We start from the raw sequence: 25,656 nt of genomic DNA, 5'->3' as shown, positions 1-25,656 counted from the left end.
TTTCATGTAAAAATCATACTTCAGAAAGAATTTTATTGGGACAAAGTAGTGGTACAGATTTTTGTAAATGTTATAGTCTCTTAGAAAAAGAAGAAGTTGTCAAAAAGTTAATGGAACAAAATGTTCTTGATCTAGCTGTATTTCTAAAGAATACAAATGTATGCTGAACCCTCCAGCATGTCCAGCAGCTCCGGGCTGAAAAATGTCCTGGTAACTTTTGTTTATTTGTTGTTCAGACTTTTACTGTTTTCTTAAAGTACATGTTTATACTGAGCTCAAGCAGCTCCAATGAATGTAATTATTGCATGTTTGATTCGTATTACAGAGTTAAATAGTTGTTTTTTCTTTCTGTGTATTGTTCACTTACATTTGTAACACATCTTGATGCACCATACCATACTCTGTGTTAGTATGTGTCGAGTAAAATAAAGATTGATTGATTGAATGAATGACGCTGGCTACTTTTACTGTCAGAAACTTCATTTTCAATTGTCAACAGCCTCTCCGGTGCATTGTTGTTTGTCTGAGTTAGCTCATAATCGCAAGTAGGCCTTACTTAGTGACTTCTCTAATATTTCCGATTTCGCTTTGCAACACAGACTTTTCGATTCGCAGACGTCGACATTCATAGAGCCAGAAGGGCGAGCCAAAACCTGCGACTGAATAATGCAATTCGTGGATGGTACTATGCATTTTATACGATTGTAGACGGGTATGTCACGGTGAAAAAACGAACGAACGAACAAACAAAAACAAAGAAAAACAAACGAAGAAACCACAAAACAATGACCCCCCCACCCCCGTTCTGAGCATTTTCAAAACATGGTGAACCCCCATGCAAAACAGGGTACCCCCGGCCGAAGGAACTGACCTGTCCCTTACAGCTCGATTATCATGGTGTTCCTTTATATGTTTTTGCGACAATATCAAGATGATTGAAACAACAGTAATATCACATCAGTATTTTTCAACTTTATCAGTAAATAGCGATGCAAAGAAAAAAAACAGTAACCAGATTTCCAATGGCTATTTCTGGTGCATGGTGGAATTCCGAGCGATATAATCCCTGTCGGGTACTTTCGGATAACCTCGGAAAACCTGTTACGAAAGTACGCTATTAGAGATAGGAGGTAATGTCAAAACAGACGAAACAGGTAAGTTCGTTGTCCTAACCTACTCAGACTCGATAGCCCTAAAGCGGTCGTAAATACTGATTGCGGGGCGTGTACCCGTTTAGCGTTAAGACTTTCGCAGGTGTGACTTGGAGTTATTTGTACTGTGCACAGCGCAGTGCAGTGCAGTGCAGCAGAGTGGACGGCAGAAGTGGGTACGCGGCGGCGGCGCTGTCTTTGCACCGTATACAAGGTCATAAATGCTCGGAATCATGCATTGGAAACTGTAGCGCAATGATTTGTAATATTGTAAAACTGTCATCGCTTCATACATCTCAGTGATTGTCACATGTAGTGACTTACCAGATGAACGAAGGAATTAAGAGCGTGCATTTTACAGGATACAAAACGTAAGCGCAAGTCTATGTACATTTGTGTACCAGATTGATGTGTTAACGTGTTGTGGTAATAGTAGTCCACTCTGACTGTGGGTCATGTTACGTAAGTACCGTCAGCGAGTAGTATAACCATTCTTCCTGGGTCTACTTCAAATGGTGAGACAGAAAAATTGTAGGGCAAATTCTAATAAATCTACACATATGACAGGGACATTGGCGTGGAAGTTCTTTTAGGGAAAATTAACTCTGCACTTAGCTGTGGGTCCATAGCTGTGGTGTTTTCAGACGGGATTCCTGCCTTTTACGGGCTGGTTTTGACTTTTCCGATTTTTAAGTCAAAACCAGCCCGTAAAAGGCAGGAATCCCGTCTGAAAACACCACAGCTATGGACCCACAGCTACTCTGCACTATGCATGACGCGACGTCGGGTATAGCATGAGATGCGACCGTACTGGGAGTTGGAGGAACAGCGATCTGTCACTGGCAGAACTTCTCAGGTTGCAATCGCATATGGTTTTTTCCGATGTATTGTGGAGTAGAAATAAAACTCCAGCTCATGAAATGGATATTTTCTGAGCAGCCAGCAGAAAATTATGCTGCAGTCAATGTCAACCCCCTTCACCTTGGGGCATCATATAGTGGGGGATTCGGAAATTAGTCCTATGAACTTTGTCACATTACATTGACTGCTGCAATAGACTGATAGAAATTCATGTATCAGTTTCGATTAGAAAAGTTTGAACGGAATGGAAAAATATTAATTTGCAGGGTCTACTCATATGAAAAATTAGCGTAGCTATTTTCTTCAGTTTTAGAATGTTTTAGCAAAATTCAGTACCAAGCAATTTCTAAATCATATTATAAAAGAACTGGAGGTCTCAGTTCAAATCTCAGCTACCAATATTGCTGTTACAGCCATTCCATTTCGTTTGATGAAATGTTTTCTAATGAAAACACTGTATCAATGAGTGAAAAAGTCGATGAGAATGACAAATAGCCAATAGCAATTTCTCTGTTCTTTTCCAGGGTTCATTTGTAAGCATACAGAGATATCATCATTAGGTCCTGGTATATATTGCATTTGACTTTACCGCTTCGCTGGTGGAGAAAAAGTTTGTTTATAAATTGTTCTAGAATCAGCGTCATGGCAGAGCCACCACAGAAGAAAGTAAAGGCAGAGAATGGAGAGACAGTTCCTAGTGGAAACAGTGTGAAAGTTGAAAACGGCGGCATAGAAGATTTCATTGAGAAGATCGAAGCAAAACGGAGAGCCACCGCAGGATGTGTGAGCGATTTCCGGTTTAATAAGAAACGCATTCGTCTGTTGAGTGACGTGGGTCAAATGCCAGATACAAATAACGGCATTGTGTATTGGATGTCCCGTGACCAACGAGTGCAAGGTGAGACTATCCAGGAAATATCGAAGACCAATAATGAATATTGATAAGGAATGATTTCACTGATGATAGATAACAATGTATCAATGTAAACTTTTATGGTATATTGTATGGTATATCGTCACCTTTAATAAACATTTCAGAAGTGAAAATGTTTCAAAACCAAATGTTGCTCAGTACATTATGTGTGATATTGTCAGGGCTCTGTAGCTCAAGAACATGCATATTTTGATACCGATTTCATTTTAATCAGATCAAATCTTACACATTTTCAACAAAATGATACCTGGTTCCTTACATGCATCTGGTAATCAGTACACTTGTGAAAAGGTTTTCGCAAAGTTTGAAAAATGCTTGGTTAAAAAGAAACTACAAACAAATGTTACTTGACTATAAGCCCATATGTTTCATTACATCAGTGCCGTTAAAAAAACATATTTGGAACCATCCATCAAAGTATTAGAGTCAAATAATATTTCTTTTTTCCCTGCAGATAATTGGGCCTTACTGTATGCGCAGAGACTTGCCCTGAAGGAAAAGGTCCCTCTTCATGTGTGTTTCTGTCTTGTACCCAGCTTTCTCGAAGCAACCATCAGACAGTATGGATTCATGTTGAAAGGTCTTCAAGAAGTTGAAAATGTATGTTTTTTTATTTTTTATCCGATATGCAACACTTAGAGGTTATTACCCAATATCGCCTGTTCCTGTGTCGTATCAGCATGAGTGTCATTTGTGCTGCGTCAGACATGAGACGAAGTTGAGTGTCTGACGCAGCACAAATGACACGAATGCTGATACGACACAAGGAACAGGCGATATTGGGTATTATATCATACCAGTATATTGCAAATACAGCGATCTGATTGGTCCATGATTGGTCGAGACGCGAAAAGAACCATGGTATATTGGCGATATACCACAGCTAGCATGCGCACTAGCTCTCAGCTTGAGGAAAAGTCCTTTTATGATGTTCCCCGCCAGAATTTCAATATACTGTTATGATATAATAGCAATAAATCATACCCAGCGACGGTATACCACTCGATTTTGACCATTTCACTTCATATATTCACTTGCTATCACTCGTGCACATATGTCGTGAACTGGTCAAAATCTCGTGGTATGCCATCGCTGGGTGTGCTTTATTGCTTAAATAACCAGTTTATCATATACCCATGCCCATACTTTTACTAGTAGTATGAAAAACCTCAAATTTTGAGGCTTTACTTTATTACGCTTTGCGCATAAATATCGGAATATTTATGTGAACAGGCTTCATTCATAAAGTATACGACATGTTGACAAAGTCAACATCACGCGCGACATCGCTGCAAGTCCTCCATATCTCAATGACCCCAAAAAGAAAGACACCGGGATCCAAAAATTGTCCTACAGGAGGAACCTTTTAATTTAAGGTGCAATATGCTATTACAATTGTAACCGATCAAAAACTGTCCTTAGCTTTAAATCTATGCTGATTTCGATCGCGCTCGATCGTTGTACGGCATGGAGCTCACGCGGAGAGTGGTTGCCATTTTGTTTGTTTACCCTGAGAGTTGCCATGTCAACAGTCGTCACGCGTGCGACATCGCTGTCACTCCACGCTCTCACTACCTGTTCGGGGGTAGACTGTGCACAGTGCCGGCGCCGTGCGAACAACAGAATTTTTGCCAGAGCTTTGCAACAAAAATACGCGAACTTTAACAGGAAAACCATGGGAAAACATTACAAGACTAAACATGTAATTTCCGTATTAGGCAACTAGAACTACCTGTGTTCCTCGAAGCCCTTCAATTTTTTACGTCGGCGACATCGCTTCGCAGGCGTGGAGCGGCAGCCATTTTGTTTGTTTACGTTGTTTACAAACAAACTGCTAATGTAGTTTGGGAGAACTCTAAAACCGATGACCTTTATCGTGCATATCTCGATGTTTACCGTGAAATATCACGGCTGATATTTTACGGTGAACGTCACTAGGATGAAGCAATGTTTGCATGGGTATATGATAACATAGAATATCTACAAAAGTAGAAGGTTTAATTATCTTCACAACTTGTTGACTATAACTGGTCAGAGATTTCCTATATAGTGGAAAAAATTTAGTGTTTGCCAGATGTGATGAGGAAATTGTTTGTAGATGTGTTTTGAATGGGATAAACTTTTATTTTGGAACCTAATTATGCAAAAGATGAACCATATAAAAGTGGTTTGATGTTTTTTGTGCAGTTTCTGTTGTACACCCTCTAGTGGTGACAATAGAAGAACATGATGAAATCAGTGCAATTTTCTTCTCTTGTGATGGAAAGTTATTGTATCATACTCACTCTATTAATTGTTTTCATCAGTGAGCATGTGCAGTAATACGTACATATATTCTGTTTTCATCTTTCAAGTTGCTACTATTATCACAGAAGATGTCCCAGCTTTCTTACTTTAGCTGAGAAATACAATATTTAATCACAATATTTCTAATTATAAATATTTTCATTATTGCAGGAGCTGAACAAACTCGACATCACATTTCATCTGCTGATAGGCTATGCCAAGGACGTGTTACCAGAGTTTGTGAAATCCCAGGACATTGGTGGTGTCGTAACAGACTTTTCACCGCTACGAATACCGCTGAAGTGGGTGTCAGATGTGGCTAAGGAGTTGCCAGATGATGTACCTTTCTGTCAGGTAAACACAGAAATGTCTCTGTGTTTTACTACAGTAACAAACAAGACAACCATTTGTCGACTGACAGACATTCAATATTGAGAAATGAGATGGTAATGGTCAAAGATCAGTAATCAGTGGTCGTGGAAACATTGGATATAATTTCAAATAAGCTTTTATCAGAGATTGAGAGCCGGCATTCAGTCTCAGGTCTCTGAATATTCTGCATTGATAATGATTAATTATCATAAGATTTGCATACTGAAGCAATATCATAAGTACACTTTGCATGTACGAAAATCATGACTTTTGTGCCTTGACTATTCCATGTGACATTTTGTAGTTACTGTATTATTTACATTTAAATCATGAACAATGCTTAATCATCTCTTTTCAATTTAACAGCAATTATTTTTCAAGAGAAAACGTGATACATTACAGTGCCATATTGAAATGAAAAGTCACCATTTCACATTGTTTATAATTTGTCTTTGATAGATTGATGCCCACAATATTGTACCATGCTGGGAGGCCTCACCAAAACAAGAGTACAGTGCCAGGACCATCCGTTCCAAAATTCACAACCAACTGTCACCCTACCTTACCCAGTTCCCAGCTGTGTGTGTACATCCACACAAAGCAAAGACTAAGTCAGAGGTAATGTTGGCTCCAATTTAACCAAACTAACATGTTTATGACAGATAGATTTTGACACAAGACTACCTAAAACTATCTTAAGATTGCCAATGCAACAAGAACATCTATACTGCCAATCTAACACTGTAAAGGCAATGATATGAAATAGTAGCAGAAACAAAATACTGTAGTTGCTACAGTAATGTGGCGTGAAGTCCTTCCCCATGTATTTTGGGGGCACACAGTACATGAGGGTAAAACTGCAGGCTACATGTCTTCAGTAACTTAAGATGCAGATATTATGCATGAGACTGCAACATCTTCTAACTTTGTACAAAATAATACCTTTAAACCTACGGAATCTCAAGACTAGGTATGGTATGAGGGACTTTTTATTTTTTAATTCAGCCAAACAACACGATCTGTTGTTGGTTTAAGGTAGTGCATACCTGGAAATTGAAGGACTAAACGTTTGTGTGAACTTTCCGTAAAAGAACTTTATACCATCCCCTGTAAAAATCAAGAATAAAATTCAGGGGTCACTGTGCAATATGTCGTACAAGGAAAACAAATAACCCAATATTTTGGTACACTTGATATTCAAAATGGTTGCCATCCCTGTGGTTTACTAACTCCATGGGGACAAATTGAATTTTCAATTTTGAGAGCTTCAAAATTCGTGTCTACAAGTGGTAGATCAAAAAAGTATTTTTCAAAATTAGTGTCTAGAAGTGGTAGATAAAAAAAGTATTTTTAAAGTTTGAGAGTCAGTGTATATGTCCCTGAGGGGCATTCTTCCCTAGCCCTTTCATAGCAAGACTGGTACGTCTCCATTGTGTTCATGAAGCTGGGTGCATCCTATTATTGGGTCACGGGGGGAAAGGGTTGAAGGGAATGCTAGGAACAGGTAGAGGAATATTGGTACATCAACATTTTGATGAATGCATTCACAGATATCCAATATGGAATCTCATCTGTGTTAGTTATCAAAGTACAACTTTGCTCTCTATTTTAACTTGAAGCAAATTATTCCAATGCATAAATGTGTGCAAAATTGCTGGGATTAAGATATTTACCTGTTGTAACTAATCAACTGTGACAGGTAATCTACAAATTCAGCTGTGCGTAAATTTCACTGATCTGTGAAGCGTTTCAATGAAGTTAATGATGTGCTTATCCTTTGTTCATTGCAGACTAATCTAGGGAATGTACATCAGTCATAGCTTTGAAAAGGGCCGACATTAACTTTTTGTTGACATGAATTTTCCAGTGGAATCTTGAATGAAAAGAATAAATTCACAAATTCTGTGTTGTTTATTTTAGCCAATAGACTGGTCAGCTGCCAAGGCAAGCTTGGAGGTCGATCGAACTGTGGCTGAAGTCGACTGGGCAATGCCCGGCACCAGTGCTGGACTCAGAATGTTAGAATCATTTTGTAAACACCGGCTGAGATATTTCAACGCTGATAGAAACAATCCTAACAAAACTGCCCTCAGTAATATGTCTCCATGGTTTCATTTTGGTGAGTAACAAGTTACAGGGACAATAGCCATAAGTAGTATTTTCATTCATTTCTGGAAGAAATATACGTCCTCTTTCAAAAAATATACGTCATCTTCTTTCTGTGAAGTGTTTTGAAATGCAAAATACTACCTTGCAGACACAATATGCAATATTATAGGTGACAAGCTACTTCTGTAGCTGTTATATCAAAATTCAGGTGTCAACAATGACATTGAACTTCACATAATAGTGGTCTACATTGACAAGTTGAAAACTAGGCATTTCACCATGATTGTTTGAGTAAAGCTGTATTCTGCAAAATTAATGAACTTGCATAAAAATTACAGTAACTGAAGCTTTAAAATGCTCAGGCGGTAAATATACATGTCATTTTAGCAAAGTTTCTGTTTCAAAAGTTTGTAAATGGACAATGAAGATAAATACAATGTTTACCTGAAATGTGGACGTCTTGAATCAGTGCATTCACAAGATTTGTAAAATTTTCAAATAGGTAAAACATAAGTTCGCTTTATGAAAGCTGAACTGTTTATGTTCGTAATGAATTAGAATATAATGCTGAAATCAGCATTATGTTATCAGATAATACTTGCTTTGTAACTTGAAAATATTTAAGAAAACTTTTGTTGAAAAATAGGAAAATTTAGTTCTGTGTGTGTACATAATATTCAATGCAGCTTAAACATTCCTCTGGTGTTATCACATGACAAAAGCGTCAAAGTGAAATGTTTTTATTTTGAAAATTATGTAATTTATGAAAATTGAAGAATATTAATTGGCTACTGTGTCTTTTGATTTGCATATTAAGGTCAAGTATCTGTACAGCGAGCTATCTTAGAGGTCAGAGGTTATCGTAGCAAATACAAAGAATCTGTGGAAGGATATGTAGAGGAAGCAATTATACGACGAGAGTTGTCTGATAATTTCTGTTTCTACAACAAGAAATATGACTCTGTAGACGGTAAGTAAAACTTGTATATTTTTCAAATTGAAATAGTGCTGCTTCAGAATTATTCAGCATTTCTTTTGCAAATATTTCCACATGATCGGTAGGTTGTTCAGTTGCAACAAAATCATGGTTGGTGTAGGTAATTGCGTAGCCATCAGTCAAATATGTCAATCCTTACTTTGCAGTTATAAGTCTTTTCTAATTGTAGCATTCCCAATTAATGGCAAGGGAAAAATTTGTAAGTTCTTGAAAAGTTTGTGTAAAATTTTTTAAACCTGATCTTATGGAACAATTGTAGCATACCCAATTTGGGGAACTGTTATGCTATGTTAATGATGTCGGGTGAAAAAACCTGTAACTACATTCCTAGGTGCACATGATTGGGCCAAGAAAACACTCCAAGACCATGCCCAGGATAAAAGGGAATACGTGTACAGTCGAGATAAATTGGAAGAAGCAAAGACGCATGATGATTTGTGGAATGCAGCTCAGGTAGGTTGTTGTGTTAACATCTGTATCACTTGTTTTGATGCTGTTTGCTTGTTTGCTGTTACATGTATGGTTGGTTTACCATAATATGTGCAGTCAAATATACCATACACCTATCTGTGTGTAATTGTCATGTTTTATGGCTATAGTATTACAAGGTTGGCATGATAACTGACGCAGACATTCTAGCAGTACAGGGGTTTTCAAGCTCTTGTCAGAATGCTTGGTGATTTGTACCTATCAGCAGGGTGAGAACTTAGCAATTAGGAAATTGTTGAAATTACTTTGCACCTTACCTCTGTCATAATACATTTGGTAGCGTAGATACAGGAGGACTAATGTAGAGTGTTGACACGTGTTTCCAGTTAGTCAGCATTTTAGCTTTGTACCCATGTACCAACGTCATACTGCATTGTCACATATATCGCTGTGTCTGGCTTCTACATTTGGAATTCCTTAATGTTGGTTTCAAACCTTGAATTAGTGAAACTAATCATTATTATAATCATATACTGAATGAATTTTCTCAACCCTTCCCAGTCTGGTATTGAAGCATACCGACCTACTGCTCTAGAATGTTGAGAACTCTAGTGAACTTGGTAAAGAATAAAAAAGATGATTAACATCAGACATGGTATTTCAGATACAAATGGTCAATGAAGGCAAAATGCATGGATTTCTGAGGATGTACTGGGCCAAGAAGATACTGGAATGGACAGAATCACCGGAGCAGGCTCTGGAATTTGCCATCTATCTCAATGATAAATATGAACTGGATGGTAGAGATCCCAATGGCTATGTTGGTTAGTGTATTTTTATTTGGGCTTACGTAAGCTTTTGAAAGCCGTTTGCAGATATTATAAAATTGGTGCATGATGTCTTAGGTCATCTTGCAGGTCTGGTTGAAAAATTTAAAAAAATTGATTTTGTAGGTTTTGACAAATACTTTACTCGCACAAATTGCGTCTGCACACATGCATGTGCTCACACACCTAATGAAGCAGCAATGTCGTTTGACAAACATGTACATCGAGCAATGCCCAGCCCAGCCAAGACCTATCCAACAAACAGCGAAAAATCTTCATTTGTGAATTTCAAGTATTTTGGCAACTTTGCAAAGTAGATAATGATATTATCTAACCTATCAACTGTGCCATTACTTAAATGATATGTGTAAAACAACTATTTGTCAAAAAATGAAAGTGAGTTACCAGTAACCTAGCTGTCTGAAAGTCCTTGAATTTAAAGCCCCCTGGAAAGTCCTAGAAAAGTCCTGGAAAATTATATTGAGTCGTGGTAAGTCCTGAAAAATTGAAAATCCACCCACAATTTTCAAAAATTACTAGATAATCAGCCATGATAAAGCTCACAGCAAAACAGAATTTTAAAAGGAACTTGGCGTGGGTATTTTCAAAACATTCTTTCATTTGATGTGGTATATTTGAGGCATAGATTCCAATTAAAAATGTAGGTTTTTGACATGTGTGGAAAGCAGGCATTATCATCTTTAAAAGACTGCCCTCGTGTGGCCACTTGACACTATTCTAGTGGTCAACTATGAGTTTTGCAGGGTGGGTGATGGGATCCAGAGGTTAACTATTGGATTTTCCCCTTCCACTGCAGGTTTTTTATAGGTTTCCATCCCACGCTGTTTCTGTCTTACCCTTGATTATGGTGTATAATGTTATTTTCATGTAAATTTTCATAGGCTGCATGTGGTCCATCTGTGGAACCCATGACCAAGGTTGGGCTGAGAGGGCAGTCTTTGGCAAAATCCGATTCATGAACTACCAGGGATGCAAGAGAAAATTTGATGTGGCAGCATTTGTCAAGAAATATAGAGCCAAGAAATACTGAAACAACAAGATTTGTGAAAGAGATGAGAATTATTTCCAGTCATTTTTGTCCTTCACTGACAGTGAGAGAATTGACATGATGAAACTCAGGTCTACTATTGATGATGGAAGTGTAGTTTGTCTACTTAGAACTGTTCAGTAACTCGGAAGTTTGAACAGACCATTTTGAGCTCAAGTTTACATTGAGTTTTGGAAGTTTTCTGAGCTACACCATAGACCCCAGAGCAGTTAGGGTCTATGACTGCACCAACTTTCTCCTGCAAAAATTAAAGAATGTTTTGTTGTTTTCACTCTTTCATTTGAATTTAGAGTACATGAAATGCATTTCAAGAGAGATAGAGTTCAACAAGCGTCACTGCCATGTTACTTTGATATTTTATTAAGTCTTATTTTGATCATGTAAAGAAGAAATCATTCTAGATTTAGATTTTTGATGTTATCTTCTGAGTATATAGTTAATATTAAAAATTGGGAACTGTCATCTTTATGTGCGTTTACAGCCAAAGATTTCTTTATGTCATAACATTTGAGAACGTGCTGATCAAAAAATGGTATTCATTTTGCCAACTTAGTGTGAACGGAAGCAGCTTTCAGGAAGATTCCTGATGGATGGATATGATTTGATATCCAATAATAGTTTGATGTACTGTGCAAGGCATTCACAGCTTAAGCAGAGTAGGAAATAGCTGCCTGCTTAGCAGAATTTGGTAAATTTTTTTGATAGACTGGTGTAATTTTACACTTGCCTGCCTAATGGATAGGTGCAGGTAGATATACTGCCTGGCTTTGAGATCAAAGGCAAATATACTGAATACAGTGTCAGAGACAAAATATATCAGGGCAGGTGTCATTCTGCCCATGCAGAAAACTTTAAATCCGCCCAGATGCGAGGTGGTATTATCCATGAATTTCATACACTAGTTTGGAGTGTCATATTCTTCAAAAGTGACAGGCTCACTTCTTCAGAGGAAAGTATTATGTATAGTTTTGCATATTTATGGAAACATAAATTAAACATTATAGAGAGATTGTAGCTTTCCACCTTCATCAAAATGATGAAAACTAAGCTATGTGAATAAAAGACTTACCTACCTCTGACAGGAGATGTATGAATAAAACTTTCAACCACACATTTGTGCAATTTGAGTTTGTTGTGTACGCTTTGAGAAAAATCTCACGTCTGTGGAGTTGAGTGAATAGAAACAGTGGACCTTGCATATGATTTTTCAACAGTGAACATCAAAGTGTGCTGCCATTGCAGGAGACAGTACTGCAAGGGTGCTTGTTTATTCAGTTCTTGTTGTCTCAGTCTCTATGAATGGAGTGCCATAGGAGGTCGTTGACCTGGATTAATAATGATTGTCGACAAGTCCAATTTGTCTTGACAAAACTGATGTGCACCAGAGTCAGTGATTTGCAAATTAGACCAAAGTACACCTGTAGTTAGGCAGCTAACCTAAGATTTTTGTAAGAATTGTGCACATCACTAATTTGACCAAGTTATTTTGATACGGCTCCAAAGTAGAAGCGCCCTCTGGCGGTCTGAAACGTACAAACTTACCGCTGTTAATTACTGTATTTTCATTAGATATGATAATTATTAATGTTTAATAAATTTCATGTAAACTTATGTACCACATGATGTGAATTTGCACAGTTTCATAATGATTGTGAAATTTTATTTGTAAATCAACATAAATTGACCATATCAAGCCAAAAATAAAGTCAGAAAATAACTTTTCCTTTCTTAGTTACTAGAGGGCGCTGCTGACTTGGCTCCATATCTAAAATGTTCACTATAACTGAACCAAATTTCATTCTTTTAACCAAAAGTGCACAATTTCCATGTTATCTGCCTGACTACTGGTTTTCAAATGTAGACGGTCAGTTACCAAACCAGTCAGTCAATGAAATACTTGTCATCTGTAATTGGCCTTCAGCAGTCAATGGTGCACTAAAGTCACATGAGGGTGGTTCAAAGCAACCAGCCCTTCTGGCTGACACTGCAGCCTTTTCTTGGAATGTATAATCTTGCCATGTAACCTGTTCACCCCAATTCCCTGTAAACAGGTCCACAGCCACCATCATAACATTGAGTTTGGGCTAAACCATGGTGGTAAAAGGGTTACGGCTGGGGACAAGTTTGTTTGCTAATGGCAATGTGTCTGTCAGAGGGAACAACCTACATTTCTTCACTGGATCCAAAAATTACTGATACTGACAAATTTCTGAATGACTGTGTTCTAGAAAAGTACATACACTCGTGTAATTCTCTACACACACACTCACAAATGTGAAAAAAAACACCTGGTTTGTTAAGAATGGGTAATTTTTATTAACATTGTACCTAGAAGTGTAGCAGGCTAAATGTTCATACACCAAGATTATAGACAAAATCAACAATATGGTCAGTTTGGCACCAACTATCCAAAAATGCCAACTTTTTTTTAAAATGGAACCCTAATTTAGTACAAGTCGAGTACTTACACATCAGATGAATTCCCTAAAATACCTCTTACAAGGAGAAATAATATCTACTGCAGATACAAATACACTGACCAAGAAAGCTCATTATTTTCTGAAAGATCCTGAAATGACTTTCTGGCTTCAGGAAAGTTCCTCAGTCTGAGAGTGACGTTGGTGGCGCTCTTTTACTCTGATACAAAAGGAAAGTTCCTCAGTCTGAGTGACGTTGGTGGCGCTCTTTTACTCAGTTACAAAAGGGGACCTCCACAAAGTGTGGCCTGTTGTGTTTACATGGTATTTCTGTTTTGTCTTCACCACATGGTCTTTTGGCGTTTTTGTGAATTTACTTATCTGTTAAACTTCTTCACAAAAAAGCTACAATTGGCCAGTTTATGGTGAAAAGTTCTTCGTTGAACTGAAAGTCAAGTAATTTTTATCCGCCTCGTTGCACACTTTAGTAGCTTATTTCACTAAATTCAATTTTAGCCAAAAGTTGCAATCGAAAAAAATAATTCAGAAATTTATCTGCCATTGGTTGATCTCTTTAAAGACTACAAATTGCGATTTTTTTCATCAAAGTAAAATATTTTTCTGTGAACATATATTAACTATACGAGAACAATTGCCTGACTCCAAGGCGATATTAAACCCAAACTTTTGACAATTGGAAATTTGTAGTACATGTAATTGCTTGTCTCACATCATTCCAGACTAGGACAGATTTTCATTAATGATAGCGAAAAACTAACGTTGAGCGTCAATCTTGACGATCCCTGACCCCCCAGTTCCATCTTAAATTTTACAACTTGAAATCTTTCAATACTCATTGAACTAAATCAACATTAACATATTCAGAGGTCTTTTTCGTTTTAGTATTATGACCAATGACGCTATTCTTGCGTTAGATAGAATGCCAATCCGTTTCCAACTATAAGCATGCTAGCTTTACAGAACCCGTCTTTTCAGGTAGACTCCCAATTTCCAAGAATATAACCAACCTGCACACATATCACCTGTCCTAGCAAAGAGCTAGGGATAACAAAACACTGTGAAGAAAAACCATTTTTTTATCTACATTACAATAAAAAGCAATCAGATATAAGGACAGGGAAAACCTACAGCACCAGTGCATCTCTTTTTAAAAATTTAAACTCCATTTTGAAAGTAAAATTTGTGATACTTAATGTCTTGATTGTTTGAAGAAAAATTTGTGAGTGTTGAATCCCGATTGGTAATGCTCACTGAAACGAACACTCCTCAAATCAACCCAACCACCCCTGCATTGTGGTATCACCCCAAATCAATGCATTAGAAAGCTGGACTTTTCAATCGGTTCAGAGGGTGGGTTGCTGGTGTCAACTTGAAACCTAAGTGTGGCAGTGCAGTTTTCAAAAGTTGCAGCAATACGACATTTTTTGTTTCCTTGCGACAAATCCTAAATTCATTTGGTTTTTTCCTCCTCAGTCATCCCAGTCATTAAAACACAAACACTTCTTTTTCAATTTCTTAAAAATATTAAAGTAAATTTGCCCCCGATCTTTGACATTTGGTTCATAAATATGATGATTTGACCCAGGATGGTGTGAACTCTTTGCCTAGAGAAATGACCTTCAAATAATATGGTGCAACCTCGAGAACACTGAGCCCTATATGCCGTTTGAAAACGGTCAGGTATCCTAAAGGGCCTTCCACAGCACCGTGGAAACAGCTGGACCCCCTAGGAACATGTTGATTTGTAAACTTTGTGAAGCAGCAGGACCCCCTAGGAATATGCTGATTTGTAAAGTTTGTGAAGCAGCTGGACCCCTTAGGAATATGCTGATTTGTAAAGTTTGTGAAGCAGCTAGACCCTTTAGGAATATGCTGATTTGCAAAATTTTTCACTGTGGGCACAGTATTCTTTCGTCTTACCATAAAGGCTAACATCTACGAAAAACTCAAACACCAAAATGTCTCTGGCCTCACAAAGGATTGTGGGTGCTTGCGAAATTGATTTTGAGAGTGCATAAAACTGCTCTGGGGTTGTACATGAATTGTACATCGAGTCAACCTCATGAAATGTACTTATAATATTGAATTAATTGTGAAATCCCTTCTCTTGGCAAACACTAAAATATGTAAACATAGTGTATTAAATTTCAAATCTCTGAGATTTCCCTCTTGAAATGTCGTGTTTCCATGGTAACTGTCACACTTACAGTACACTAAGCACATATTGCATATGGCACTTTGATTATGAATTTCTAAAAAACAAAGGCTGTGTTTCAAACATGTCATGAAATGAGCTTACGACTACAGCTGATGTTTGGGTACGGTATAACCTAATCGAAACGATGACGGCACAAATGAAGGGAACCGGTGACTGCAAAATGACCACAATTTGAATTGTTAAAATAACTAATTACTGTTATCACAACAAATCCAACTGCCTAGAGTAGTCAGTCTGTGTTTTGTTCGATTAATATTTTACCTAAAATGCCATGTCAATTCTCAGAAAAATTACAATATTACATGGCTATGATGACCCCTATCATATAACATAGTAATAACCCATTTGATATCACATGACTATTACCCATGTAATATCACATTGCTACCATCCATACAATATTACATGGCTATAACCCATAAAAACCAAATTGTTGCAAATATTATAGATTGCCCTGATGGGCAGTCAAAGTTTCCTCCTAAGCCTTTTTTCAGTTTTTCCTACATTTTTCTTTTGAGGAGTTTGGTGAAACTGCTGAACGGATATTTATATCTTTTATGCACTTCTCACCTGAAGCACATTTTTTTCCTTTTTCAGTTGAATGTAACGATCAAAACTAAATCTCACAGCTGTCTAATCTGTACATAATGAGCCTACATGTGGCCTTTTTTTAAATTTCCTCTGCAAAACCAACTCTAACAAATCTGAAAACTGTGATCTCTCAACACTAGAGGGCGTGCTTCACTTGTCTCTCCTACACTACAGCCGAATCCATGGAATGTGGTTGGAAGCCATCGGTCACAACTTGAGTTCAAATACAGTAAGAAAAAAACACAGACCTGTGAAATGCATAGTTGATCAATTGTAGTTTCTTTATAATGAATGCTAGATATAAAATTGGGCTATCATATTGAGAATAATGAAAATAACGGAATTTAAAAGACATGAGTTTGGTGTTAACACTAAAAAGGTAGATTACAATGTTAAGCATATATAACATCAGGCCTGTGTTCAGGTTAAAGTTATTAATAGACCCAGCTGACAGGAACCCACTGGGGAGTGGTACAAATCTCATCTATTGCATTTTCCAGGGTTTTAATAGTCTCTTCGATGTCATTGTTGACGATGGTCAGGTCAAAATAGTGGCCGTACGCTTGACGCAACAGTTCCGACTCCTTTGCCAGTCTCTCCAAACTTCCATCCTATAATAATACAAAGAGGTCAAAATAAATAAATCTTGATTCAAAAAAATGTATTTTCCCCCATAGAGTTCATACAGGAATGGCGGCCATTTTGAATTCAAATATCAGTAAATGTAAGGTAATTTGTATCTCTGGTATTAAAACTTAGATTTTTACTCTTGGTTTGGCAAGAGTATCATGAAAGTTTCGTTGAGGAAAGTTTGAACTGGAGTTTAAGTCTTTTACATTGGAGGCGTATACTCTTAGGGTAATAGCATCATAGAAACCAGAATCTCCTCCGGGAGTCTTGAGAGAGGTGAGACTGTAGCTAAGTGGTTTTGATTGCTGACTTCTTTGCTAGCAGAGTAGGTAACTGGATAGAAAATTAATACATGCTCTAATTTGTTCTTTGCCAAACTCTACAAACAGATTTTTCCAATAGTATGTGAGAATATGACGTAAGAAAGCTTAGAAAATCTTAATCATTTTCATCTAATTAGTCTGAAAAAACTTTTCCTTTTCAAAAATTCTGAGAATTACTTCATGGTCACTTACATCGTTCATATGTGCAATCGTTGGTGCTGCGATGAAAACAACAAACGGTGCAAACTCTGCAGTACGTAGAACCTTTAAGGCCTGTCATGGATAAAAAAAGAAAGTAAAAATTAGACACATTTAACCCTTTTCCTGCCAAGTCCATATTTCACCATCAGGTCAAGATGATTAAAATTAATGAAACACATCATATTCCATATAGTGTATTTTAACATAATACTGTACATTTGAAGGCTGTTGAAAACATAAATACTGTAAACTTGATTTTTTTGGACTAAAGATGCTATAACATACCAAGCCAAGCGGGTCAAAATACGTCATGTTTTGGCTTAATACCGCTTTTTACTGACTTGGCTGATGGGGAAGTAATAGTCTTAGTACTGTCTGGCAGGAAAAGGGTTAAATAAAACATGCTGTAAATTTTCTGAACAATGGAACCTTATTGTGTAGTAGCGGTTTTCTATGGATCAAGTCTGATTATCTCTTTGATAGATTTTGAATCTTCTTCGGATCCATGTCTACTTATTTACTATTTCCATGGCTATTATTGTAGTATTTCAGCCTTTTTACTACTTGTTCATCTTGACTGGTGACTAAATTGTACAAGAGATGTAAAATAGTCACAATCAAAATGTTCATTCAAAGTAGATGCTGACAACATCCATGCAATACTGGACACACTTCACAAGAAACATGAAGCCTGATTCAGTGACAATACCAGTCGTCCAATATCTTTTGTCTATGGTGTGTTTTACTAACTCATTAAAACATGTCTCAGATCTTCATTCCAAAATTTTATACAATGCAAATTTTACTTGAAACTTTGTTACCAATATGTATTGTTATGCAAATACAAAGAATGACAGGATATCTCATTTGCTACAATGTAAAACCAATTGAGTTCAATTTTGTACAATGTTACCAATATTTTATGTAAATACACAGATATATGAGAGGCTGGTTTGCTACAATGTAACAATTTCAGATTATTGGACTTTTGATTTTGATGTCAGGCGAAAATCATGCATCAGTGCATTGGGAAAATACCGATTACAAAAACGTAACACAGCAAATAGGATAGGTAAGGTTGCAACACCTAGGTATACTTGGTGTTCATTCACCGTTACCTGTGGCTCCACGTCCAGTATTGCCATCAATCCTTCTTCATGTATTTTCCTTATTGTTTCTAACTTTGTGCCGTACATGGCGTCTTCATGTGTTCCGTATTCTAAATACTCGTTGGCCGCAATGTCTGCCATCATTTGTTCATGGGTTACGAAGTAGTAATTTTTTCCATTTTCTTCGTCTTTTCTCGCTGGTCTTGTTGTGTCTGGTGAAGAAAATTCATTCATGACAATTTCATATTCTGATATTTTGAAATGAAGTAGGAAAAAACATCCAATCAAATTATACTTGACGGTTGACTTAACCTTCAATACTTACAGTAATCATATTGTAAATATAAAAATACCTCTGACAGCCAACCAATAAGGTCATGTCTAGTTTGACCTCCATGATTTACATATAAAATTATCATGCCCATGTTCAAAAATTTTGCCTGTACGTAAAGAGAAAGGGAAATCTGACCATGCAATTCTTTGAATCTGACTTGTTAATACTTTCAAGGCACTGAACTTTGAACCCTGACCTTATGGTACACAATGACATCATGTAGAGATTTAAAATGGGCGCAGGGTGCAAGGGATTACGATCTGAAATGGCCAAGACAAATACAAACTATTGATAATTCATATGAAAAAACTAAAAATATTTAGATCCACACTGTTTGAGTGATCAATTAATATGCCATTTCATATTTTTTACAGTTACATTTGCAATATTGAACTACTCACGTGGGATTGGATATGCAAATCTTTCAGGATGTGTTGTGATCAGAGTGTTCTTAATATGTCTTCTACCAACACCATGTGCTCCTGTGGTGAACATGCAAATTAAGTAATATTTAATTGATTTAAATTAAATCAAACGCGGTAGAAAATACTGCTGGAAGTAAAACAATCACTGTTTCGTTAAGGAGGAGATTAACAATATAATGGGACCAGTTCCTAGATAAACCGTGATATTCATAACTGGGTTTCCAAATGTTTATATCTATCAACTGCACCACAGAAGAAACTCACAAAAAAATTGCATACCTTAATTTTTGCCCATATTTTGTAATCCATATATCAGTGTCAATTTTACAAAGTGTGACAAAATAAGAGTATCCAAAAGGTGACAAAGGACAGAATATTCTGTCTTGATTTACGTGTTGTTGTGAGATCTAACTGTTTGACTTGAAACTCTCAGATGGAAATTTGTTACTGGGATAGACCTGTCCATTGTAATTTTTCAAAATTTTCCATCAATTGAAAAAGTTTCCACAGTCTAAACCCAATGCTGAATCAGTACCGAACTTTTGTCCTTCAGGTGATAAATAGTCTGGTGAGAACAAAACCAAATAACTAACACAATAAATTATAAAATTTGTTACTGCTATTTTTATTCGCAATAAATTCAACAGAAACAGATTTGTCAAAACCAGAACAGACTTTCACTGTATAAATGATATATATGGACTTACCTAATAATACTAGTGTTTTCCTCATAAAAGCTGGCAGTCTAACCACTTCTTCATAAGTTACTAAATCTAACTGGTCGAACACTATCGAAAAATTGAGAAAAAACGTTACACCACATCCTGTTTTGCAGGACACTAAAGTGTATTAAGTGTTACATACAGCTATGATCAAAGGAAAAGACATTTACATACCGATCTTTAGTCTGAAATCTTAGCGTTAGCCCTATATTTACATATTCCCCCTCCATAAATGCAAACAATTAACAGACAATGTACAACATGCAACAGACAAACAACAGACAACAGCAACGGCCACCAGATTTGAGTTGTCCTGGGTTTGAGTTCTTCAAATATGTGTTATGAATAACATCCAGCCAAAAAGATGTTTTGAAACCTCTTAACATCACAATGTATACACCTAATGCACGATGAAATATAGTCACACTTTATTATCACTTTGAGTAGAAATTTTGTTTCATGAAATATTCACTACCCAGTACATCTCTATATTAGATTTGTCTGCATAGATTCCAGTAGTGTGGATGGTTCCATGTTAACAGAAATGGGGAGGAAAGCATCAGGGACAGCAAGTGACTAGGATAGACTATGGAATCTTACCAGCATTGTGTTTGGCTAGGTATTTGTCACGATACTGTTTCTTTTTCCGTCCAAACCATGTACACGTGGTGTGTTGATCCTTCTTGGCTTTCTCAATGGCAAGGCAGGCAACCCTCCTGTCAGGGGAAAAATGAAAGACTCAGTCAGAAACGTGCATATCATCTCCACTACAATAAAGATTTCCCGGCTGACCAAAAAATCAGAAAGAGTTTAACTCATGACTGCTTTTATAGATGGATATATTATTGAGATGGCAGATCTAGATTAATTTTGCTTCTACGGTCAACAATGTCATGACGGTGTGGACTTAATATGTTTAATGCAATGCAAATTTGTTGACAACGATTAATACACAAACTCCGGGTTGTTCTTCTGGATGTCAGGCAATGCACATGGCCAGCACTGTCTTGAAGCCAAGTGGCAGAAAAAACCTAAATCAAAGTATGTCATTATCAAGTGTGTAAAATATTCTGTAGCACATAACCAGATATTTATTCATGTTTTACAATTAAATGTGAAGTTTATTAACACATAATTCTGCATGTCACAACATGAAAACATATGGAAGTGGTTGGCAATTTACCTGCACGATATTTTACTACATCCCTGAGTAACCACAAGATGTCTTAGGTGATGACCTATGCAACAATTATGCGCATATTTAAAAACATGGAACTTCTTAGTGTTTAGGACCAATTTCACATCATATTTTTACAATTGCAGGGAGCAAGTTTACTAATTGCCTGCTTGCGAAAGCCATTATCATCACTAAAGGTTGAATCAAATGTTAATCTGTCTATAGAATTCAGGTGAACTTGATTTTTCAGTTGTGAAACTACCTCTAATTTCCTGTAGACTAGTCCACAATCACCACTGATAACCATGGTTTTGGGCCAAACCATTGTGGTGAAGGGGCTGAAGAGTTGATACATACCATTCTTGTAATTCAGGTGATGGAATCAGACCAGCAGTGCCGTTGAGCGGAGCGCCTTCTTTCCTTGCTTGCCACCAATTGTGGTCGTCTTTGCTAATGATCTGCAGAATGTCACCGCACTTGAAAGCTAAACCGGCCTGCTGACACGGCACCAGGTCATCCTGATATGGGTCATAATCGAATTGTGCCCGGCAATAAATCTGAAATTAAAGAAGGAATGAGTCTATGGCATCAAAAGAGTACAGTGCTCTGCACACAGAAAAAGCCACACTTGTCTTTTCTACAAAACTGTTTAACTGAAGTAACTTGAGGATGCAATCTACGATGGAAATTCTGTTAAAATGACATAAAACTTTTAGCTGAAATAGGTGCCAAAGTTAGCTTTTTGGGTGTATGTGAACATTAGGTCTAAGAGTTGCCAATCTATTAATCTATCTCGGGGGCTACTCTTCTATAAAAGAATTCACAGAACCAAAGGCAATGATACTGGGATCCGTTTACTGTAGAAGGGTTTAAAGTTTGTGAGTGGGTAAGTATAGGAGTGTGACACTACTACCGGTAATATTTGTTTCATAAATGGCGTCAGGTAAAACCTATCAGACACACAGACACATCGTGAAATATGCTGTTTTAACTCAATTTTGATGGGAAAATATCAAATTCCACATGACTTTTCAAACTATGATTCCCTGATTATTTATAGACAGTGATTAATATCCTTATTCAAGTTATTGTTTATAATATAAGTATGATTGATTTGGTTCATTACTGTACAATTATACAGTTCAGAATACCCAATAAAATATGCCACGACTAATTAGAAAACTACAATCACATTTCTGTCCAATTAATCTTTGTGACACAACCAGCACTGATATCTCTACATGAACCTCCACAACAATTGGAAAATAATAAAAAAGAAAAAAGTAATTTTCTCATACCAAGTCTTCATATTAAAAACAGTTTCTGTTCAGGTTTAGTCCAATTACCCACAATACAACATCTGTGACATCCTACAGATGTGTACTGCCCTACTGCATCATGGGAGAAGTACTCACAACTCCGGTAAAATCAGAGCAAAGGAGAGTGAACATCATTTACATTAAGAAAGACAGAAATATTCATCTGGTTTGATCAATGAAATTTCTCACTAAAATTGAACAGATTTAGGGTGTCCTATCACTTTGCCTATTGAGGCCAGAAAACTGAAAATAGGATTATTTTTTGGGGGTGATCTATTTTTGATAGACCTCCAACTTTAAAGTTTTTATTGAAAGTTATTGATTGTTCATAAGCATGACAGAGTTAATATTCTTGATTTCAGCATCCAAAAGACATAACCATTATTGATTACTGATTTGACTGTACCGAACCCCTTCAGTCATGACTCAAATTTCCCATCGTCCATCAAAGCTGCCCGTCCTTCATTCAGACCTGTGTTTTGTATTTCACTACATGGTTCACGGCCAGGACATTGCATCACACATATTGCCATTACTGGTTTTACGCATATTGGGCAACAGCAGAACAGTTTACAATGTCAGTAGATCGGAAACCATATGCTAACGTTCCAAACCCTCTGTACAAACTCTATGAAACTACCTATGAATATTTGTTCAACTGATATTATCAATCAAGCAAATTAAAAATTCATGATCTTTGTCTTCTGTAACAATGACATACTGTGGAGCTACCCCGCCCCCCCAAGTCATTTATAGACCTATTCTGCACATAAATCAGTACTTACATGATAAACACAAAACACTGCATAAAATTCATGCAATACAATCCTACATTATTTACTTGGTTGCATATTTTTCCTTCATCATGCATTAATTATCACTATTATTCACTTTATATTGCAATTAATTTAATATTCATTGAAAAGTCTTTTATTTGTTATTTCATAATTTTTTTCCCAAATCTATTAAAAATTTGAATGCATACTTCTGCTTTTGGTTGTCGGTTGTTGTTTTATTCTTACATTTATCCTTCAATCACCAGACATGACATGAAATTCACTCACCTGTGGATTAATTCTACCCTAGATACCTTCCAATATTCATTTAATTCTACAATACTCCAACTTTCAATCCATTCTAATCTAGGGTCATGTATAAATGCAGAACATGTACACACAGACACAAGATTCTCTTCGAATCAAACACAATGCTATGACTTAGTTGCCATAGCTACTTGGTATCGCAGTATTGTCAGTTCAGATTACCGAGTTCTGTCAAACATTCCAAATTCTTGGAATGATATGTTCATTGTTAACATTTTTTGCCAGAAAACATCGAAGTTGTTATGTATTTAGTCTGCAGCTGCAGACCAGTGAATGAATAAATAAACAGGCCGTAATTATTTGTCTGCTTTCCTGGGTTGTTGTACTCTCTTTCACCAGATTGTAAAATATTTTGAGGCAAATTTTTCCATTTTTGTGAAAAAAATCTGCTATGCGTCATTTCATATTGGTCTAAACACAAAAATAAACATGCTGGGAAATATCAACAAACATAGGGCCAAAGTCCCTGAAGCTACTATAGACATGGATACAAAATTAAGTATTTCCTGACTGTATGAAATTATCTCACTAAGGTCATCCTAGGGGCCTGTAAACCAAATATTAAAGCTGTCTGACTAGCGGTTTTGAAAAACAAGCGACCCAACAGTTGACAGAGCTCTGCTGTGTATGTAGAGAATAACCTTTTGTGACACATGTATTGATGAAGAAGGTGGATATTTGAGCTGGTTTATCTTTTAATATCAGTATTTTCATCCTATTAACCAAGCACATTTTAACTTTTAAATTAACATTGTAAGTAAGTTCTGTAAGTAGTCAGAGAAAGCACACTGAAGAGACAAATGTTTGAAACTTGAGAAGTTAAAGGTCATCAAAAGCATTATAAGGAATCAAGTAACACTTTCATTGCACTGTTTACACAGATTGCATAATTGCTATAAATAGCACATGAGGAATCTTACAGCCCAGCTTTACCATAAAAACCCTATCACTTTGACCACTCTTTTAATTGACCACTCTATTTTTTTCCTCAAAAAGTATTTATTTTATCCTTACCCAGTCAACCATAAATGGAAATTAGAACTTTCTCTATCTCTATTTATTTGACCACCTCTATCATGACAAACTATTAAGAGCAATTTCTTTTAGATAACATACAGGGCACACTAAATGCCGGTTGGGATTCAATTGGGATTCAGGAAAGTTGCCTTTACATGTTTTAATCCTCCAAGATGGTAAGCATTTCACTATGAACTGTCCAAAAAAGTTGACCTTTCTGATAATTCCACACTAAAATTATTTTGGCTTTGATGATTTCCTAATTAATTCAATTATTTAAAATCATATTAATTATTTTTTTCTGGGTGAATTGATAGGGTTTATACAGTACAAGAATTACTTACAATGTAAGTCAAATTTGACCAAAAATGACAAAAAAATTCCTTAAAAATACAGATTTGCATATTTCATCACAATTTGAACAAATCTAAGTTGGGTTATCCCTAGGGACCTGTATACCAAATAACAAAGCTGTCTGACCAGCGGTTATGAAGAAGAAGATTTTTACCAAAAACACCTTTTTTGGCATTAATTTGCTTATTTTCAACAATATCAAAAAATTAAAAAAAAACAGTTTCTCAAAATCATATTTTCATCAACACAACAAATATCAAATCAGTAAGTACTGCGGTTCTCAAGATATTTGAGTGGACGGACGCCTCACAAACGGACATACATACATACATACATACAGACTGACGACGGATGCGGACGGATACCCATCCCAATAGCTTCTATAGACTATAGTCTATAGTAGCTAAAAACACTTTTGAGCTAAAGACCATAACATTTGTCTCTAAAATTGGGCCAACTTGCAGCGATTTCGAAGCTGTTATCCAATTGGTTGGCAGAATCTTACCATTACAATTAAATAATACAAGTAAACTCCCTAAGTTGCTGTGAATAGTGACAATCGACCTATCAGATATAACCTTGCAAACACGCTGCGAGTCAGCCGCTAAAATTTGCTAAAAGTGCAGCTGTATAAAGCTAGAGGGAAAATTAATGTCTTGC

The 25,656-nt window shown here is 36.5% G+C and overlaps 2 protein-coding genes across 6 annotated transcripts in view; one reads left to right on the top strand and one right to left on the bottom strand.

The window, feature by feature from the left end:
• The first annotated feature begins 1,042 nt into the window (after positions 1 to 1,042).
• LOC139119262 (deoxyribodipyrimidine photo-lyase-like) lies at positions 1,043 to 12,146 on the top strand. 2 transcript variants are annotated; one of them, XM_070682971.1, is made up of 10 exons: positions 1,043 to 1,154; positions 2,537 to 2,910; positions 3,401 to 3,546; positions 5,404 to 5,586; positions 6,064 to 6,222; positions 7,525 to 7,723; positions 8,531 to 8,683; positions 9,042 to 9,163; positions 9,804 to 9,963; positions 10,869 to 12,146. In XM_070682971.1, the coding sequence occupies exons 2-10, from the start codon at positions 2,655 to 2,657 to the stop codon at positions 11,015 to 11,017; spliced, it is 1,527 nt and encodes a 508-aa protein (XP_070539072.1). In that variant the 5' UTR covers positions 1,043 to 1,154; positions 2,537 to 2,654; the 3' UTR covers positions 11,018 to 12,146. The 2 variants fall into 2 exon arrangements, with proteins under 2 accessions (XP_070539072.1, XP_070539073.1); XM_070682972.1 differs by lacking the exon at positions 1,043 to 1,154 and adding an exon at positions 1,401 to 1,522.
• Positions 12,147 to 13,327: 1,181 nt separating this feature from the next.
• LOC139119261 (peripheral plasma membrane protein CASK-like) overlaps positions 13,328 to 25,656 on the bottom strand; it is a 144,924-nt gene continuing 132,595 nt past the window's right edge. For all 4 annotated transcript variants that reach the window (XM_070682968.1, XM_070682970.1, XM_070682966.1 and 1 more), the window contains 7 exons: positions 21,561 to 21,760; positions 20,627 to 20,742; positions 20,012 to 20,092; positions 19,281 to 19,361; positions 18,555 to 18,757; positions 17,428 to 17,508; positions 13,328 to 16,893 (listed from right to left, as the gene is read on the bottom strand). In XM_070682968.1, the coding sequence (XP_070539069.1) occupies positions 16,717 to 16,893; positions 17,428 to 17,508; positions 18,555 to 18,757; positions 19,281 to 19,361; positions 20,012 to 20,092; positions 20,627 to 20,742; positions 21,561 to 21,760 (939 nt within the window). In that variant the 3' untranslated portion in view covers positions 13,328 to 16,716. The remainder of the gene's footprint in view (positions 16,894 to 17,427; positions 17,509 to 18,554; positions 18,758 to 19,280; positions 19,362 to 20,011; positions 20,093 to 20,626; positions 20,743 to 21,560; positions 21,761 to 25,656) is intronic.

The sequence above is a fragment of the Ptychodera flava genome, chromosome 19 (genome assembly GCF_041260155.1).
Source record: "Ptychodera flava strain L36383 chromosome 19, AS_Pfla_20210202, whole genome shotgun sequence".
Lineage (NCBI taxonomy): Eukaryota > Metazoa > Hemichordata > Enteropneusta > Ptychoderidae > Ptychodera > Ptychodera flava.
Note: the sequence above shows the minus strand (reverse complement) of the source record. Positions and strands in the feature narration are given on the sequence as shown.

Coding starts and splice junctions, on each gene's coding strand:
- LOC139119262 (XM_070682971.1), top strand. CDS start 2,655: ATGGCAGAGCCACCACAGAAGAAAGTAAAGGCAGAGAATGGAGAGACA. Junction 3,547..5,403: donor GTCTTCAAGAAGTTGAAAAT/GTATGTTTTTTT, acceptor TCATTATTGCAG/GAGCTGAACAAACTCGACAT. Junction 7,724..8,530: donor GTCTCCATGGTTTCATTTTG/GTGAGTAACAAG, acceptor TTGCATATTAAG/GTCAAGTATCTGTACAGCGA.